Source organism: Sander vitreus, chromosome 6, assembly GCF_031162955.1.
Source record: "Sander vitreus isolate 19-12246 chromosome 6, sanVit1, whole genome shotgun sequence".
Classification (NCBI taxonomy): Eukaryota; Metazoa; Chordata; class Actinopteri; order Perciformes; family Percidae; genus Sander; species Sander vitreus.
Genome location: NC_135860.1, coordinates 7624493 through 7643560, shown reverse-complemented (window position 1 = coordinate 7643560; position 19068 = coordinate 7624493). Strand labels below are relative to the sequence as shown.

The 19068-nt window shown below is 39.7% G+C and overlaps 3 protein-coding genes and 1 long non-coding RNA gene across 4 annotated transcripts; 1 reads left to right on the top strand and 3 right to left on the bottom strand.

Annotated features, from left to right (window-relative positions):
* Positions 1–490: 490 nt before the first annotated feature.
* zp3d.2 (zona pellucida glycoprotein 3d tandem duplicate 2) lies at positions 491–5950 on the bottom strand. The gene is made up of 8 exons (XM_078252303.1): positions 5471–5950; positions 4255–4370; positions 4079–4182; positions 3588–3762; positions 2115–2220; positions 1884–1972; positions 1716–1789; positions 491–975 (listed from the first exon to the last, which is right to left on the bottom strand). Exons 1-8 carry the CDS (start codon positions 5945–5947, stop codon positions 563–565), a joined length of 1554 nt encoding a protein of 517 aa, XP_078108429.1. The 5' UTR covers positions 5948–5950; the 3' UTR covers positions 491–562.
* Positions 5951–6544: 594 nt separating this feature from the next.
* LOC144519282 (uncharacterized) lies at positions 6545–10453 on the bottom strand. Its single transcript, XM_078252298.1, has 3 exons — positions 10397–10453; positions 8307–8426; positions 6545–8120 (listed from the first exon to the last, which is right to left on the bottom strand). The coding sequence occupies exons 1-3, from the start codon at positions 10446–10448 to the stop codon at positions 7915–7917; spliced, it is 378 nt and encodes a 125-aa protein (XP_078108424.1). The 5' UTR covers positions 10449–10453; the 3' UTR covers positions 6545–7914.
* Positions 8317–10495, top strand: LOC144519283 (uncharacterized). The gene is made up of 2 exons (XR_013502098.1): positions 8317–8384; positions 9917–10495. It is a non-coding gene; the product is annotated as an uncharacterized LOC144519283 (long non-coding RNA).
* A 482-nt stretch (positions 10496–10977) lies between these two features.
* tektl1 (tektin like 1) lies at positions 10978–17552 on the bottom strand. Its single transcript, XM_078252297.1, has 8 exons — positions 17052–17552; positions 16189–16473; positions 15462–15566; positions 14721–14871; positions 14121–14287; positions 13914–14009; positions 13701–13814; positions 10978–12470 (listed from the first exon to the last, which is right to left on the bottom strand). Exons 1-8 carry the CDS (start codon positions 17343–17345, stop codon positions 12243–12245), a joined length of 1440 nt encoding a protein of 479 aa, XP_078108423.1. The 5' UTR covers positions 17346–17552; the 3' UTR covers positions 10978–12242.
* Between the last annotated feature and the right edge of the window lie 1516 nt (positions 17553–19068).

Here is a 19068-nt window from a genome sequence, read left to right as displayed (position 1 = left end):
ACCTGACATTTGTAAAAGAGAAGTTGTACAGAATGATGGTTATGTAGCAATATAACATTTACTCATGATGTAAAGCTAATAAATACTTGCATCTGAAAATTGGCTCCTGAGAGTTTTATCATTTACAAATTATGTATGGGATATTGCCTTTGAGTTTGTTGTGTCTTTTAACTAACTGACAAAATACTTTTCAAGTTTGCACTTTTTATGCGCTTTTTTCGCTTTCCTGCCGAGAGTTAGATGAGAAGATTGATACCACTGTCATATTTGTCAATATTAAGATTGAGCCAGCAGCGGGTTAGCTTAGCACACCTGAAAACAGCTGACTCTGTCCAAGTTAATAAGCTTATTTCACCAAAATATTAAACTCTTTTAAAGAGAGGATTGATATAAAGGTCAGTTTCTAGTTCCACAGTTAGTCCCAATAACCACGGTCTCAAATGTGTAATACAGACATTGATTACATTAAAAAATATTTACATTGACCACTAGATCATGAGTTCGTTAGGAGTCGTGTAATGAGCCACCCTGACTGAAACTTATCACTGTACAAACGTCAGCTTTATTTGTCAAATTCAAAGATGTCTTCAAATATTGTGCGAGGTTGTGCGACCACCTCCTTCTTCACCTCCACAACAGCAGAGCCCTTCACCTGCTTCTCCTCATCGTCCATCTCAACCCATGTCACTCCTTCACCTCCAGATAGCCACTTCAACTCCTTCCCCGTGTTCTCCAGCTTACTCATCAGAGTCACTGCTATCACTTCAGGCTGTGAACTCGCCCGCCATTCAGTCACCTCCCTAGTCGTCTCTGGTTGTGCTGCTGTTGCTGCTGTTGCTGCTGCTGTTGCTGCTGTTGCTGCTGCTGTTGCTGCTGTTGCTGCTGCTGTTGCTGCTGCTGTCCTCCTCTTCGGGGCTGAAGTGAGATTCACTTTAGGCTGTATTGTCCACGGCCTGCTGCTGATTATTTTGGTCACTGAAAAATGTTGAATATTTGATATACAATATGTTCCAAAATTACAGCAGAAATAACTATTGAAAATAAAATAAAAAGATGCAACTTCCTGTAATGGCACAGTTATATTTACACTCTTGATAGTAAACATTTTGTATTTGTATAATGTTTAAAAAAAAAAATTCTAAAAAAAGTTACACGGTACTTTACATAAACAAGAAAAAATACAGCATAATTAGAGACACGTAGGACTGACTCAAAATAAACCATGGTGCCTGTGTTCATGGTAATGAAGGAACATGTCTTGTCCTAATACCTTGATGTCAATATTGCGGCGATATTCTAGGGTTGACAATTGGTTCTTTAACAAAATATCTTCACAATGAGATTTAAGATAAATAATCTTCAGTAATGTTATCTACATTACTTTTACCCACTTAATGACTAAGTGGCTAAAAGTTAAAAAAATAATAGAAGAGCTGGAACAGTCTGGTAACACAGAAAATGACATCACTTTACTGTAATGCAGCCTTTAAAGCCAGGGAAAAAGCCATTTACGATATAACGATTTCCAAAATCTAAGACGATATCTAGTCTCATATCACAATATCAATATAATGTCAATATATTGCCCAGCCCTAGATCAAATCATTGTTGGTTTTTAATCTTATCATTTGTTGAGTATATCATTTCTGCAGCTGTATCCTTTAATCGTGATAAGACATGTTTTATTATGGAAAATGAGGGAAGCAATGACTCACCTTTGGATGCAGCAGAGCTACAGTTGGAGTTGCAGCAGGTGCACACCGAGTCTGGTCCATACAGCTCAACCCATCTGAGAAAAACAGTTATAAACCCTTGCGTGTCAATTGTAAAGCAAGTTTGAACTTTGTATTTGTTAATTATTTTCTTAAAAAAAAAAAACTAACCTTCTTGTTTTTGTGTCATAGTTGCAGGACTTAGCTATAGGTGTGGGGACAGAACTGCCAACAGACATGGAGCAGTGCATGTAGAGCTGCTATAGGAGATCAGATCACAAGATTTGCCATCAGTTAAAATGTTTTAGTCTTTTAGCACGGTATTCAAACCAAAACCAGACAATTTGTAGCAAAGAAATTAAAACTAATTTTGCGCCGATAGTAACTGAAAACATTACACACCTGCGCCATCATTCCCGCGAACAAAAAGGCATCCACAGAGAATCTCACAGCATTGTTTTTGTATGGGATGAATCTGGAGCGACTGTACTTGCTTTCAACCATACACCTTTATCAGAGGAGATAAAACCTGACCATTAACCTACATATGCAATTTTTTTAAAAACATATACGTATTTTTTTTAAATAAAATCTGAGTGACAATAAATCTCACGGTCTTCAGTTTGTGTGAGAGTGAGGTGTAGGGATCGACCAATACTGGTTTTGCAAGGCCAATATCGATACTGATGATTATTAGTAGTTAATGAAACCGATAACTGATATTTGGACCGATATGCATATAGCGTGAAAAGGAAAATCTTTAAGGCAAAATTAAGATTTTGGAATATTACAAAGTCCAACACAAAACTTTGTTTAAATGCTTTAAGCAATTATTTAATAAATTAGAAACTTAACACATAATACACAGTAAAAGACAGATAGTGTTGTGGGCGGGACATTAAGTCAGACTCAGGGCCAGATGTACGTACATTTGCAAATGTAGCGTTATCAGCGCCATGTCCAGAAAGCGCATGCTGTGATACTTCAGCTTACGCCGTGTTTACCAAACCTGCAGTTCATCGGGTAATCAGCGCCTTTCTCTGCCCACTATGCTGTAGCAAAGCGTTAAGTACATGTGCTATGATACGGCTGAGTGCAGACTGCGATATTCCCACTGCTGATGCTACGACTCTTTGAAATGATCCTGATGCCAATATTTGTAATGTAGCGAGGAGTTTAACAACTGCTGGAATGGAATGTGAATGCTGAGTCGGAGATTCAATGTCATCTTTGATTTCTTCCAGTAACTGTAATATTGCATGGCTGCTTAATCTGCAACGCTGTTCACTCAACTGGAAAAAGTGTGATCCTTGGCCTATGTCTTCGTCTTGCTCGGATTACTGCTGCCATTTCACCAGGAGGCATATGCGAGGAAACCCGCTTCCGGCTGGTTCACACCTGCTTTTAAGAGGCGGAGAATTTTCACTGCAAAATAGAGGCGCGCTGTCACGGGCGGTTTTTGTACATTCTGCGGAATACATAGTTAGGCGCACTTCACACTTCCCCTCCCATCTTTTTATGGGAAACTCCCACTTTCCCCTTCACCCTCCCGTGAATGCATATGCATGACACGGAAAAGCGCAATTTGCCATTTTCTGTTCCCGCGACAGGCAGTCTGCGCTTTTACCTCAGTGCGGCCCGTTTGTACATACCTCGCCATGCTTTTACACGCACACACGCATGAAGTTGGCGCAAAAGCATTAGTACATCTGGCCCTCAGTGGTGAGTGAAACCGAGGCAGATGGACCAACACAAAAGTGTAGCGGAGCCAAAGTAGCGCACTTTATAGTTAATTAACTTTATCGGTTATCAGGCAGATAAAAAGCCGATACAAATAATCTGCCAAAAAACGGTCCCTAGTGAGGTGATTATTACCCAAAATTTTTCACGACTGCAAACTGAGGCGTGGAGGTGGGGGACTTCTCAGGAGTCACGTAACACAAGTGAACGTACAATCTTTCGTCTTGGGACACGGACAGAGCATTGGCCTCAAAGTACACGGGCTTCCCGAGCATGTACTGATCTGATGGAGAAAGCCTTTCCCACTGAGCTGAAAGACAGAAGGAAGCAGTCAGGCAACAAGAACAGCAGTAGCGTCCACATTCATCATCATGCAGTTACAAGAAATCCAGGTTTCCTAAATTCAAATACAAGAACTAAGTGACATTACTGTAAATAATGGGTGTGTTTGACTGAATTCAAAGGCTGAGAGGCTTGGGTTTTACTGGTTGCGGCCATAAAGGGCTAAGGCCAACAATCCATGTTCCAAAAGTTCTAAATGCATTCTTCAATCTAACTCCAATGCTTTTCAAGACCTTTGAGAGCCCATAGAAATCTGTTAGTAAGATAGGTTTTATAGGTCTTACCATTTCGTGGAGTCAGAGTGAATTTAGCTCTGTTCTTCATTGGTGAGAAGATCTTGCGCATCTGCATCTTTGGTGCGTAGCCAATTTTGTAGGAGTATTGGTACCTAAACAGTTAAAGACATTGTGCATTGAAAGAACTTGGTGCAGAATGCTTTCTGATCTGGATCCAGTCTTACCTGTTGTAAGAACATGCAACACGCAGGGTGAAAGGCACAGCTCGCCTGATTGGTCCTTGGAGCCTTGGTGGGTCATAGTGTAGTGTGTTTGAATAGGCCAGCTGGTTATTAATTATCTGCAAGGAAACAAATCATCTAAACTATCAATCTTTCTTTAAAACCAAGTCTACAGCTAGTGGCTCTGTAAGGCCGTACATAGGCACAGCGGTGTTTTGAGCTTGCTAACAAACTGGCAATGACAATGCTGACATGCAGATGTTTAGCATGTGTACAGTATGTGTTTACCATGTTCATCATCAAGTTTAGAGTGATAGCATTCTGACATTTGCTAATTGGATAAGTACAGCTGAGGCTAACGGGGCTGTCACTATATTTGGGGGTATTAAGTTATGCTATTGGTCAAAATAAAATGTTGGCCTGATAACGTCGCTAAGTGAAAATGTAAGGATTTACTAAAGTCATTACAATTCATCCTCAGGGGAAATGAATCTGTGTCAAAACCCATGACAATCCAATTGTTAAGACTAGGACTGCATCTAACAATTATTGTCTTAATTACACTCTTGTCTATTTTCTTGATGCTTAACTGTTGGTCTAGCTAAAACATTATAAAAAAGTGAAAAATGACAAAAGATCCTGGAACCCGAGGTGACATCATCTGTGTGTGTTGTTTTGCGTGACAATAATATTCAATGGATTGTAGCCCAAGAAAAGCAGCAAATAAAAAAAATGTATTCGTGCCCATTTTGATTGACTTTGAGTATCTGACTGTCAAAATGCTGATTAATTTTCTGACAACGCATTGGACTAGTCATTGCAGCTAGTTGAAAGATTTCATACAAAATAAATAAAAAAAAAAATAAATCTGCCTCGTGAAAGCAATAGAAGGAAAAGTCATAATCAAAATCAGGATTCATCCCCTGAATGTAAAAAATGAGATGCCAATAGATTTTTGATGTTTAGGATAAGTGAAAACTTACTTGACCTGCTGGTGGCGCTAGAGAAAAAAGTCAAGGGATCACCATAGTCAGTAGGATTCAGCCACTGGAAATCATAAATGGCTGTACCAAATTTGGTGCCAATCCATCAAATAAATGTTGAGATATTTTAGTTTGGACCAAAGTGGTGGACCGACCAACAGATCGAGATTGCAACCAGAGCCACAGCATGGCGAAAACGGTAAATATCAAACTTTAGGCCCATTGTTAAATCTCACCGTGCGTCTGGTTCCACACATGCCAATGTCATATTCAAAATAAAGGTAATCCCTCGTGACTTTACTGGCTTGGCATGTCCCCAGTTTGAGTTGAGAGACTGGTTCACCGGCGCCCATAATGCTCCTCTGCACCTGCACGAGCATCTTGTTAAACTTGCACAAAGTCCTCACGGAAACACTCGAAACGCTGGGCGGACTGGTGCTAGGCCAAACCGGGAACAGGATCTTCCGGACGGGCTCGGGTAAAGGCTCCAGTCCGCTGCCTTTGGATGGAGAGAAATGCTCCTTGTCCACCAGCGGCAGCCTGGAGTCCACAAACACGGGGAGGTGCAGGTATGGCGGCGGCAGAGTCGGTGTTTTTCTCCGGGAACCATTTCTCCTCACCTGGGTCGTTGGATTTAAAGCCTCAAACATTTGTAGTGTTCCTCCATCAGTGAAGGACAACAGCGGCAGCATAAACAATAGTGACAGGTACATCTTAATCAGATGTTTCATGTTTTGTTTTAAAGTTTAGAAAATCAACCTTAACTTAAAAGTATTTCACTGATGATGATCCAAATCAATAGCACCTGATGGTGGAAGAGAAAGCCAAACGGAAACAAAATGGCGCCACTCGCTCGTTGTTTAAAAAAAACTTGATGGCAGAAGTTGCGCGTCCTGTTTCTAGTCACATTTACCTATCTCAATTAGTGTTATAAGTGAAATAACAAGTTGGTTGATTTTTATGTCATAGTATATACCCGGTTTTACCCGTAGACTGTATATTAAGTCTATAGTTTTACCCATTTCATGTCAAGAAAAGCATAAGTGGAATTAGGGAGCCAATTTCCGGTGAGCTCAACGGGACATTCAAACGGAACGCATATCATTAATGTTATTAGTAACACCTGTGTTCAAAATACCAGCTGTGAAAAAAAAATTATTAAAAAAAAGAAGGTAAATGATATAAATATTATTAAAAATATTTAATATAAAAAATGAATTGTCTTAAATCTGATTAGGTAACTTCCGCCCGGATGTACAAAAAATATGCTTAGCCTACTTTAAAAAGTTTGTAGTTACACATGTTCATTTTATCTGGTTTATTTTTTACTTAAACATAACAATACAAAACAAATATGCAAAACGTGATTTTATCTGATCAAATGACAGATTCAAGAGGTTGTAATCACTGAATTGTGGTTGTGATAAAAAAAAGTATATGAGTAAATGTTGCATTACAAGTTTGCAGTTCACATTGTGTTCATGTTAATATCAATCTACACATTTGTGAATATTTTTTCAGTGACTTCACATTGAGAATACAGCAGGTGTGTGAACATTTTCTACGAGTGCAAATTTCAACTTACAAGTTCTGATTTTTTTTATTTATTTTTTTACAAGCTTTCAAGTGTTTTCTTCTTTCTTTTAGTGACTTCAAAATCAGATCACGTGTGTGTGTGAATATTTTTTACAAGTGCAAATTTTTACATAGAAGTTCAGAGTTTTTGTTCTGTAAGTTCTCACATCGTATTCTACAAGCACTCACATTTTGCACCGTATTTACCTTCATTAATATTTCTCATACAAATCTGTCAACACACAAATAAAATTACTAATAATAAACAGCATCATGTTACAACATTTTGTAGTGTACGCAACCTGCGTCATAAGAAAAATGTAATCTCGAAAAGTAAAGTAAAAGTTATCTGCAATATAAGGTCTGCTGTTCCTATACAGTGGGTGCACAATTAATTCAAGATTTATAGTTAACAATATTTCTCAAATATTTTCCCCTCCTTCGCTTGTACTTGTTATGTATATCCTTTTATAGGCCAGGCCAGGTTGGATGTGGAGGGCCTATCACTCCAAGCAAAGCTTTCACAGCCATGTAGAGGTTCTCAGTGATATACAGTACATTATCCACCAAACTTTGATTTGAACATTTTTGTTAAAATTGCTGAAATGTTGCTGTAATTCTGTTTCCTTACACTGAATTCTGCTACGACTTCCACTGTCTATTCTGTATGTGCACCTCTTTAGGTGGAGCTGTTTCCGTTTTTGGTGAAGGTAAGGACAGAGGGTAAATACGACACAGTGTGTATAAACATACACATTTTGAAGCCCTATGAGACAAACTTTACTGATAAGTGAACAGATGTAATTTATTTGATCGGTTTGTATATTAATACTAAATAATGAGAACATAAGCCAGACATGTTACATCCTCACTATCCACTCCAAAAACAGCTCTGCAACCTGAAAGGCATGTCTTAAGATGTTAGCAATAATTAGGGAAACATATTATTTTTCCATCTCACAGACATGGGTAAATAAACCTCAGTTTAGCACAGATTAGTGCACAGTTACTAAAAGGATGTTGAGTACAATGTCATTTCATTAAAGGGCAGAAAAGGCATATCTGCTTCATAAGTTCTCTACCACATTACTTTAAAATGAACTGTTCACCAAACGGAGTATGAAATAAGAAGCGTGACTATTGGGCCAGTCCAGTAGGGGGTAGCAGGTGTCGCAGCGCCATTGCACAGGTGTGTGTTGCAGCATTCATTGGTGAAGGTGAAGTTGAGTCCCATGGTGTGTTTTTCACCCGTGATCCCACACAGGGAGGGCAGGATGCAGCTCTTCTCATACAACACCACACGGAAGTCTCCTAAAAATAAATAAATAAATAAAAATCATGAGTTCATTAGACACATCAGTTTGGGAGAGACTCACGGACACACACTCATAATAAACCACGCTGACACATCTCCCTCCGTGCTGCCTTTTTCAGTTCTTTTTCTCAGTTTTGATTCATTTACATTTTGTTCAGTGGCTTGAGGCACCCTCTTCTCACCTTTCTTGCCCACAGCTCTGCTGGACAGACAGACCTGCCCGGGTGGACACTTGAGAGGGAATCTGATGCAGTCCAGAGGTGAGATGGTGGGGAACACACAGGTGTAACAAAAGAGGGGAACTGGAAGGACAGACATGTTCGTTAAAACCCCAAAACATCTGAAGAGCATTTAGTTGTGCAGAGGAGCTGGAGTGATATCATGATTATGTTCCAAAACATGATGAAAAGGACAGAAACTGTACCATCCATTGCTTTGAATTTAATCCTAATACACATTTTGTTAACTCAAAAATGAGCTAAAAAATTGCTGCTGTGATTGGATAATTATTATGGAAATAAATAAATTGATATATACTGTATATAATGAAATGTATGTAACAGAAGCATTATTGTTGATATAAAATGTATATAAGCTTAAGCTGAAACAGTTGATTAATTGGCTTAAACTATTTTGATAATTTCAAATAATCAATTGCTTGCATAATGTTTTAAAGGTAGGTAAAGGTACTTTATTGTCACATACATGTAGCGAAATACATTCTCTGCACTTTAGCAGGCTTGTGCAAAATGCAGAATTTCAGAATTGGCCTCCTTTCAATTCATGAATTGGAATTTGAATTGAATTGACTCCGCCCCACAGGAAGTCGCACAACAGAAAGAATGTGTTGAATCTCACATACATTCAGTGTTAGGAAGGTTCCTTTGGAAATGTAATTGCTTACTGTTACTGTTACCCATTATAAATGTGGTTTGGATTACTTTATTTGGATTACTTTATCAGTGCAAAGCAATTGCCTTTTAATTTGATTAGTAACTAACTGAATTACACATTTGACCTCAGTAATACAACTAAATACAATTACATACATTTTGTAATTTAATAACATAATTTCATTACACGTAGGCCTAACTAGTCACTCCTCAACCCTGCATACATTTTGTTCCAAAATATAGATCACGCTGTTATTACAGGTGTCAAATCTATAAACGTTTGTAATCTGAAGTTGTAAGGTAACTTCTGAAACTTAAAAAGTCCAGTGTTGACCATCAACTTGTGTAGAAAAGAAGCTTTCAAAGAAATGTCCACCTTAAATTGTTTGGCAACCATTTTAAATACTTGGTTAAAGTAAAGCATTATATATAATAAATCAAACCTTTTTTTTTTTTTTAAATGATTTGTTCTGTGACTAGAGCTTTTAACATTCATTGCTGGGGGAAACATTTCCTGTTAATGTAATCTGTAGTTCAAACTAATATTTATAGAATATGTAATGCAATCATATCTGACATATTGTAAAGCTTCATTGTTAAACACTTCACTTAAATTATGTATATGAATTTATTTGAATATTTATTGAATTGCAATTCTGCTTCCTTTAATTCAAATTTGAATTGTAATTCTAGATCCTGTTGTTGACATCACTTTAAATTCCAATTCAAGAATTGAATAGGAATTTAGGAGTCATTCTCAATTCAATTCTGAATTGTCGACAAGCCTGGTGGGCAGCCACTTACAGCGCCCGGGGACCAACTCCAGATCTGAGCCTGTGCCTTGATCAAGGGCACTGACTGGAGAACCTAATCTAATGTACATGTTTTTGTTGTTGTAGGGGAAAGCGGAGCACCCGGAGGAAACGCACGCAGACCTGGGGAGAACATGCAAACTCCACACAGAAAGGCCCGGAACGACCGGGATTCTGACCCGGAACCTTCTTGCTGCTAAACCAAAATACCAAACATTTGCTAGATTCAGCTTCTCAAATGTGAAGATTTGCTGGTTTTCCTTGTCTTATATTATAGTGAGTTCAATGTCTATGGGTGTCTGTCTGTTAGTCGGAAAAAAACAAGACATTTGAAGATGTCGCCTTTGGCTATGGGAAACTGTAATGTGCAATTTTCACTTGTTTTTTTTTTTTTTTTTTCCAAACGTTTTATAGAACACACTGTTAATCTGGAAAATAATTCACAGATTAATCAAAGTAAAGTATATAATCGTAAAGTATTTATTTTTGGCAATAGCATGCATGTTTTGTGCATTCATACGCACAAGCAAACACATAAACACAGACACTTGTGTGTTGGTCACTTACCCACAGCTGGAAGTAAACAAAGGAGAAGCAGAGAGCAAACCAGCTTCGACATTACTGACCGTTTCTTTCTTACAGGGAGAAAATATACTTGCAACTTGATTCTTCAGCTCTCGGGCTCTTTCTTATTTTCTAGAACAAACCAGCTGTCTTGATCTTTAAACACAAGAAACCTGTTGAAGTCTCCGTCTTTATGAGTCAGTTTCCAATCAGCTTTATCCAGGCTTTTTCTGCTTCCTCAGTCGGCCCAGGTGCAGAGATCTGAACGTAAATCTCTTCTGGTTTCTCTTGATATTGTGTTCGTTAACTCCAAGCATCTCCACACCCCAATACTTATGATTCAATTAGGCTGTTAGCTTCCCGGTGATAGCCATGACTTTGCAGCGCCGCCCGGGCTCACTCTCAGGCAGAGAATAGCCCCCATTCAGATTTAAGACCGTCAATAGGGCTTTGTGAGGACACTACCCTTTAGTTGAGGAAAAAGCCTATAAGATTTCATTTTATCTTATGATGATCTTTTATTCTAAAGGATCATTTTATGTCCACTTTTTTTACAGAATGACAAGACATGGAGTGTACTGTACTAAGGTAAAACAGGGCTTTATTAAATCATGTCTTATTTCTTAATGAAAGACGTTAAGTTTGGTAGAAGTGCTGTCAAGTGACCTGCAGTCCCATGACTAGAAATCTGAGCAGAATGTAGGAACAGTGCCACAGTTTTTAACTATGGAAAATGCTAAATTCACAGGTCTTTGAAGCGGCTTTGTTTCACAAAAATGGGCATTATCAGTTTAAATCTTAAAACAAACTAATACTTTAGTTTATTGAGAAAATAAATGGTTTTCAGTGATACATCTGATAATCTTGTTAGATAAGATAATCACATTAGACACTACTAAACTCTTTTTCTGTTTCTATTTTCAGCTGTATAAAAGGCCATTGTTCCTATCATGATCATGTTTTATTGCAGTAAAGATCACCGAATCAGACCACAATGAAATGTTTACGGCAAATAAAATCTCGATATTTCTTCTAACTGAAATAACAGTTGGCTGGGGTCTGCTGCATCAGAAAGATATATCAGTCAAATGAAACTACAGGCCATTGAAAGTGATTTTTTTAATACTTTACCGCAGCTTTCTTAAGTTACCTGGGACAAACCATCAGAATTTGGTTATGCTTCTTTCTGACCAGGAAGTGTAACGTTGTCAACAGTAGAGTCTCACACATTGTTTTGTAACTTGTAACACTTCATCTTCAATTACAATTCAGTGTTTGAAATGTTACTGCACAAAGGGAATTAAGAGAACATGTCCAACTCCATTTGTGCAGCTCAGTGCAGGAACATACACCATTTGGGCAAATGTATGTGGACACTGAGAATTACACCCAGATGTGGTGGTTGCAGATTTCATTCTGAAACCATGGGCATTTATCTACTGCTATAACAGCCTTCACTCTTCTGGGAAGGCTTTCCACTAGATTTTGGAACCTGGTTGCAGGGATTTGCCCATTCGGCCACAAGAGCAAAACAAAGGTCCAACACAGGCCTCTATCACAGTCGGCATTCCAACTCATTCCAAATGTGTTGGATGGGGTGGAGTTCAGAGGTCTGTGCGGGCCATTTTTTTATGGACTTGACCTTGTGCATGGGGGATTTTGAAAACTGAAGGGCCTAGCCCAAAACTACACAAGAGTATGTGAACAGGGGTGTCCATATACTCTTGGCCATATACTGTTGCTCTTATCCCATTTTACTAATCTTGAACTAGTACATCTTGCACACGGCCCTAGTTCTCACAACACACTTAGTTATCTCTCTCTCTCTACTTGCATGTTTGCTGCAGCCCTATTGAATACAAGACAGGGGGATTTGGCTTCTGCACGCCCCCTGCTGGAGGACAGAAGGCATGGCTCGCTTGTCGACCTGCTGACGCCTCATGCGGATGACAGCTGCGTCCACCTGAGCTGCCACTCTCTTGCCGTGCTGGTCGTCCAGCAGCTGCAGACAGGCGCGCTGCAGCCCAGCCAGCTCACCCTCCGAGGACATTAGACATCGCCTCAGCACTGCACTGCCCTGAGAGACATACAGGAAATGCATTTAGCCTGAGTTGGTTTGTTTGAGACACCCAGCAGGCGACGAAAGGGGAGGTTTGTGTTAAACCACTGAGTGCTTTTTTAAATATATGGTGTGAACTTATAGGATGAACCTAGTGTATGTTTTCGTCACTGCAGCCCCTACTGTAATGTTTTTTATAATGTGTTGTAGCAGTATAGAGAGACAAATGCCAGTTTTGGTTTGGTTTAGATTAGTCATGCAGATTGTTGTCTGCAGAGGTGCGAGTGCAAGCTAACATTTCCTTTTTCCTCAGAAAGTTTACTTATTTATTTGTTTATCTGTAGTTCCCTGAGCTCTATCAAGTATTTTAGTGTCTTTAAGCTCATTGTTTTGGTCTTTTGGCCCACAGCTTTACTGTTTTGGTTCAACGCTGTCATCAATGTTTTCAGGCAGGCAGCTGTTTTTAGCACCTGATAAACTCACTATACACTACCTGCTCAACAACAAATGGACACAGCACAGTTAGCCAGCTGGTGAACATAGTTGCCAAAAGAAAAAATTAATACTGCTTTAAAGCTTTAGTGCGTAACGTTTTGATATTAATGAACGTCCGTTACATTCAAGCCATTGCCAAATGAGTTGCTACAAAGCGAATTAAGACTATCAGCTCCACACAACTCTCTCTGTATTTCTCAGGATGGCTGTGTTCAGAAGATTGTGTCGTTGGGTGACTTTCCGACGCAGAAGCTCGGGTGAAGATAATGACCTCTTCTGAAGAGTCCATCATGTTTTTTGAATCCTCCGTGTCCTCCTTGCATACTAGCAACTGCGTGGAGGAGGGGGGGGCGCGTGCGCGATCACAGATGGCTGTATCATGCGGACACGCCGACAGTGTTGTCATAACTTAGAATTCCTCATGGGGAAGACAGAAACTACACACTATAGCTTTAATAGGTTATTTATTGATGAATTTAGGTCAGGATGTTTAGCAGCTTTTTATACCAGAGGATAAGTTGTCAAACTATTGGAGGGTCAATAGAAAAGACAAGTTACTCTGGTGTATACAATGGTTTATTACTGATCTATTGTATACAACATTAATAATTGATCTAATAAGAATTAATAAAGCCATTAGTTACAACTCAGAACCCTTTGATGAAGTATGAAAAAGAAGGTGGTAGCCAAATTTCTGTCACCATCATTTATGTGTGCACATATATGGATAGATATTTTGGAAGCAGTAAACACCTGTATGAGATGAGCAGCCTCAGGTAACTGTGTCCCTGGGTGTCTGTGGTAAACCTGCACCAGAGGCCTGTTGAGCTTCTCTCTGGACAGTATGTCACCTCTGTACTCTGGACCCTGTAAACAGAATAACACAGGTAAAACATCATCTTGTAAACATTGTCTCTGAATCTCCAAAATATTCACTAAACCTGTTCAACATACACACTAACTAACCTGCACTCTGTCGTGGCTGTGACGAATACAGTTAATTTCCCTCTGCTTGCGAAACATGGCCTGTCTGGTGGCTGCAGACATCAAAGTCAGGTTTTGCTACAGAAGACAGAATTAAAAGTTTTTTTATTATTCTGAAAACAAAATGATGTCAGGGTATTTCTGTATTGCATTCAAAGAGGTTTAGCATGTTGTTGTATTTTGTTCTACCTGCAGACTGACTGTTTCTGCAATTTTCTTCACCAGGCCATCATTGACGGTGCGGTGAACATCTTTCTGCCTGGTGATGGCACTGTTTAGCATCTGTCTGATGTTTTCCCTCAGTAGCTGTGACTGATTGACTGTCAAAGTGGACGACTCTAAAACCTGCTTACATTCTGCACAGAACAGAGTTTTTAGAGAGACCATCCTAACATCACCCTTACTGCATCTCCTGAACTGATTGTTTTGTAAGTGTAAGCAGGTACAATGTTAAAGGTACTGTAGGTTAGTGATGAGAGGATGTGTTAGTATGTATTCTATGTTCAAGAGAGAGATAGTGTGATACATTTTCGGTACATAAGCAATTAATTTAATTAAATGAAAATAAAAGTCCACAGTCTAATAGTATGTTCATACTATTCATGTGGGTGGGTGTGTGTGTGTGTATATATATATATATACTTAACATCTACATAGGATGTGGATAAAAATTACACTCTTTCTTTTGTGTTGCTCTGTGTAATTTCTCCCTGAGAGCTGCTTTTCCTGCTGCAACAGCATGTTTGCCTGCAGGGACTGATTCAGTTTAACTTTGTGTCCTGAGTGTACCTGGTGTAAAGGGGCTGATGGGGTCCGCTTTGTTGAAGGTCTGAGCACCGCTGCCGTGTCCTCCAGCAGAGCCGCTGTGAGGCAGCAGCTCCATGACACGAGCCCGCTCACCGGCACAGTCCAGCAGATGCCTGCTGCTCTGACCCAGGGCCTGGAAGACAAGGAGGGGGGCTGAGAAAGGACACATAATATATCCCTAAAGCCCAAGGTAACCTCTTCCGCTCTAGCACATATGCTGAAAAGATCATTGTCAGATTCTGATTGTTCAATCTATAGACATCTAATAATTTACCTACATTTCGAACTGAAGAAGGGTTTGGCTACCAGGTAGAAAATTCATTCCAAGTTCCTGTAAAGTAATGTTCGACTTATGTTTTCTCTGTAGTTTGTTGAACAGTTTTCTTATAAAGAGGGCTTTATCGTAAGACTTAATAACATTGTCATAATAGCTCTTGGCAAGTATGCATTATAACTAATGCTATGTGATTTTACCCTGCATTTTCATAATTTGATCTCTGTTCAAAATTAGAAATAGTGTGGTGGTTATTGGTACATGAAGGCTTTGGCAGTGTTGTTTTTCTTCCATCACTCATGCCAGTAAATCACATGGAAGGTGAAGTGGAAAAGAGTGTGTGTGTGTGTGTGTGTGTGTGTGTGTGTGTGTGTGTGTGTGGGGGGGGGTTGGGGTAGGAAAATGAGTCAACTGATGACCGAAGACAGAACAGTAACGTTGTAAATCACCTGAAGCTGGGTCAGTGTGTTCCTCAGCGCTCCCTCCAGATCCTGTTTCAACTCGGCCAGCTCTCTTTTCTCACACAACAACAAGTAATCAGCTCCATCTCTCTCCTGCAACAGGGCAGACCTGTCAGCAAACACATCTCCTCTCTTTGACAAATGAGGTTCACAATACAAAACTTCATGAATTAATCCATCTGGTGTATCACTTACGCCACGTCTGGTGTTGGATTACTATTGGAGGGATTTAAAAAAGATTTTATAATAGCAGTACTTTGAGTAAGATACATTTATTAATAATGTGTGAGGTGCGTGGGATTTTAACATTTTATTACAGGTTGAGAACCATTACGAGCATGTTTCTGCAGGTAAAATCCCCTAAACCTTTCCTGCGCAGAAAATAAACAAAATAATTGGCTACATTTTATTGTTTTTTCTGTCCTTAGATAAACATAAAAAAAGACAAAATCTAGAAATGGTTGAGGGCAAAAGTCCAAGCATGATTAACGACAATTAAAGTGCATATGTCAGACTATTTAAGCCTCGGCTCAAGTACAACACCACTGCTGAGCTTTGTAGAGAAACTCATCTTGGGGTTCCTTCTCCACAGGTCAGAGGTCAGAATGAAACAAAACAGCATTGTCTGGTTATATGACTGTATTTATCACACTATGGCCCAAAGAACAAAGCAGACTGTAGGGAAAAAAAGAGCAAAGAGACGAGAGTAACTTACCGTCTCAGCAATGGCTGGCCTCCTGGTCCTCCCCTCTGAGCTCCTCCTGTTGACAGTCAGATCAGTCCTGAGGCTGCGCAGCATCCTCTCCAGGTGACCCCTCTCCCTCTCCAGCTTGATACCCTCCTGGGTCACCCTGCCGGCCTGCCTGCGCAGCTGGCCCTCCACCTCCCGCACCCTCCGCATGTACTCACTGGCCACGGCAACGCTGGCCCCGGCACACTGCTCACGCAAGCTGGTAGGCGGGAACGGGGCCACAGATGTCCTCTGGGAGCCACTCTGGAACTTTAAGAATTAAGATTTTGTTTACAAAACCTATGACCAGCCTCTAAATGATGATTAGTTATGGACTACACTGCCCAACAGTAAGTTGGCCTAGTTCAAATTAACCACCTCTAACAATGACTACAGGTAAGTGTTGCCTACATGTTAATGCATCCGTAAAAATAACCCAATAATGTTATATATTGTACAAAATACTTCAACACTCTGAATGGAGCCATTCTTTAGGCATATAATGACTACTTTTACTTGTGATACTTAAGTAGACCTTAATAAGCTGCTTTTATTTAAGTAGCCTAAATGATATGAATACTTCTCCATTGAAAAGACATCTCACCTCATCCTAAATTGTTAAAAACTTAGATCATAATCTTAAACTTGTATGACATGTTTTTGGTGCAGTTTTATTAATCGGTGTGATGAAAAATAATCTGCAAATTTTTACTTGTACTAGGCTATGTTCTTCCTTGTGATTGTCAGATCAGTAAAGTGATCCCTGTCCTCAGTTTTCAGGTTTAGTCTAAAGTCAGCAAATAGCCTAGGCCTATGTCATATCTGTCTGCACGCCTGTGTTTTCTCACCATCGCTCCTGCTGTTTGGGGCCTCGACATCTTATTTTTGCAGGTTAAGTCACGACTCTCTCCGCATTCCTCCCCTGTGATCTTATCTTCGGTTGTTTCCGCTGTGCTGTCTGTGCGCTTTGGGGTGAAACCGGCGGCGGCGCTGCAGCTCTGGGGCCGGCTGCAAGTCCCGGACCGCCCGGCCCAAGTCTGCCGCACCAGGCGCTCCGCCCGCCGGATCGAGCGGACCGTCTCATCGCGCCAAGACTGCGGTCCGATGGTGACAGAGCCGAGGGGCACCGACTGGACCTGCATTCTTTCACATGCACTTTTCTCCTAAAACAAACAAACAATATTTAAAATCAGCTGTTACCTCTCTGAAGACGATAACCCCCCCCCCTAATAAGGCTATGTGTCCACTGTGAAGCATCCAGGGCGAAAACTTTGTTGAAGTAGCCTATGAGGTCCTTAGCAACAGTTCCTCAAGTAACTAGAAACTCAAAGCTATTTGATTGGACAGTGAGAAGAACGCAGGGGGCACTGTCATCAACACTGGCTTTTTACACAATTGCCCATTCATATTCCCGTAGACAATCTACAGGTTGTATCGACATGAAATTCTCCCGGTTGAATCATCAGTAGCCTACAAAAGATTAACTAACTTTTCATTTTAACTATTTTTTTTCTTCTACACTAAATAAAACTGAATTTAGGATGAGGTGAGAGGTGGCCTATCTATAGCCTCGTGAGACCGTCCTGGTCTCGCGAGCTCCAGTTTTCCACTCGCAGATCAGTCTGGCATCTTGAGACATATTTTCGCCCCTTTCCAAAAGTTCCCCAACGGAAAGTTGGATATGCCGAGCAAATCCATCTGGCGGAGTCAGGTTAGCCTATCCATATCCTTAAGTAAGAAGTATCTATACCATAGTAGCCTACCTACATACTTTTACCAGAGAAGTAAAAGTCCTGCATTGAAAAGTCGTATTCATAGCCATGCTGTATTCATTACATTATTTACAGATATATTATACATTAACATGTTTCAGCATTATTTTACTGTTGTTTTAATACTTGATTTATCTCGAGAATTGAAATAATTTTCTAAACCCATAAAAGGACAACCTTCAGTTCATCAGAACAATTCTAGATCACCAAATTTGGAGATACATTGTTTTCACTGGACATGAAGGGTAGTATATGAAAAAGTGACTAACGTTGTCAGACAAATGTAGTGGAGTTAAAAAATACAATATTTACCTTTTGAGATGTTGTGGAGTAGAAGTAAAAAAATGTGCATAAAAGGAAAATGCTGAAATACTGAGCCTGTGTAGGCTACACGAAAACGTTGAGGGAGAAGTTAACTACGACTCCCAATATGCATTTCGGCAAGAAACATCCAATCACAGAGCTTAGAGTTCTGTTACACTAAATGTACTTAAAAAAACATTATCATCATTCAGGCACTAGATGTCGCACTCCCCCTCACCTCGATCCCTTGCATTCACGTCAAAACAAGTGCTGGAACCAAACATCAGACTGAAATAAACGTAACATTCATTTTGGACCCGCCAACATTTTTTAAATGATTAATTCAAAATCATATTTAATTTTTTTGGGGGGGTAAAAGTGATTCTTTAATTCCGCACCTTTCTAAAATGAGCCCTGTAATTTAAAGACGAAACGTTACCCCTCCGATTCATGGCTCTGACTGGCTTCTTTTCCATAGCAACAGCGGGGGAGGCTCATGGGTATTGTAGAGTTTAGAATAGAAATAAAATAGATTACAAAATATATATTTCTATGGTTTAGACCTGTCCGCCATGACAAAATGAAGAAGAAAACAGTATCTTTTAGAAACAAAGTTGAAATAATTAGAAGTGGTGGTCATAACATAAACCAATATGATCCTTAACATTATCCGATTGAGTCCTTGTGTTTCTATGATAAGTAAAATGTAACTTATCATTTAAAGAAAATGGGAATACAGAACGGAGAGACACACTTCTGGAACCAGCGCCATCACCAAACATGCATTAAT

Bases quoted from the DNA above. Each gene is read 5' to 3' on its own strand.
- zp3d.2 (XM_078252303.1), bottom strand. From the start codon at position 5,947: ATGTACCTGTCACTATTGTTTATGCTGCCGCTGTTGTCCTTCACTGAT. The intron at 1,790-1,883 runs GTTAGTTTTTTT...TGTTTTTCTCAG, and splicing joins TATGACACAAAAACAAGAAG to ATGGGTTGAGCTGTATGGAC. The intron at 976-1,715 runs GTGAGTCATTGC...AACATTTTTCAG, and splicing joins TAGCTCTGCTGCATCCAAAG to TGACCAAAATAATCAGCAGC.
- tektl1 (XM_078252297.1), bottom strand. From the start codon at position 17,345: ATGCAGGTCCAGTCGGTGCCCCTCGGCTCTGTCACCATCGGACCGCAG. The intron at 14,288-14,720 runs GTACACTCAGGA...TGTTCTGTGCAG, and splicing joins CATCAGCCCCTTTACACCAG to AATGTAAGCAGGTTTTAGAG. The intron at 12,471-13,700 runs GTGTTTACTGCT...TATGTCTCTCAG, and splicing joins AGGCTGCTCATCTCATACAG to GGCAGTGCAGTGCTGAGGCG.
- LOC144519282 (XM_078252298.1), bottom strand. From the start codon at position 10,448: ATGTCGAAGCTGGTTTGCTCTCTGCTTCTCCTTTGTTTACTTCCAGCT. The intron at 8,427-10,396 runs GTAAGTGACCAA...CTGTCCTTCCAG, and splicing joins TTGTTTACTTCCAGCTGTGG to TTCCCCTCTTTTGTTACACC. The intron at 8,121-8,306 runs GTGAGAAGAGGG...ATTTATTTTTAG, and splicing joins CAGAGCTGTGGGCAAGAAAG to GAGACTTCCGTGTGGTGTTG.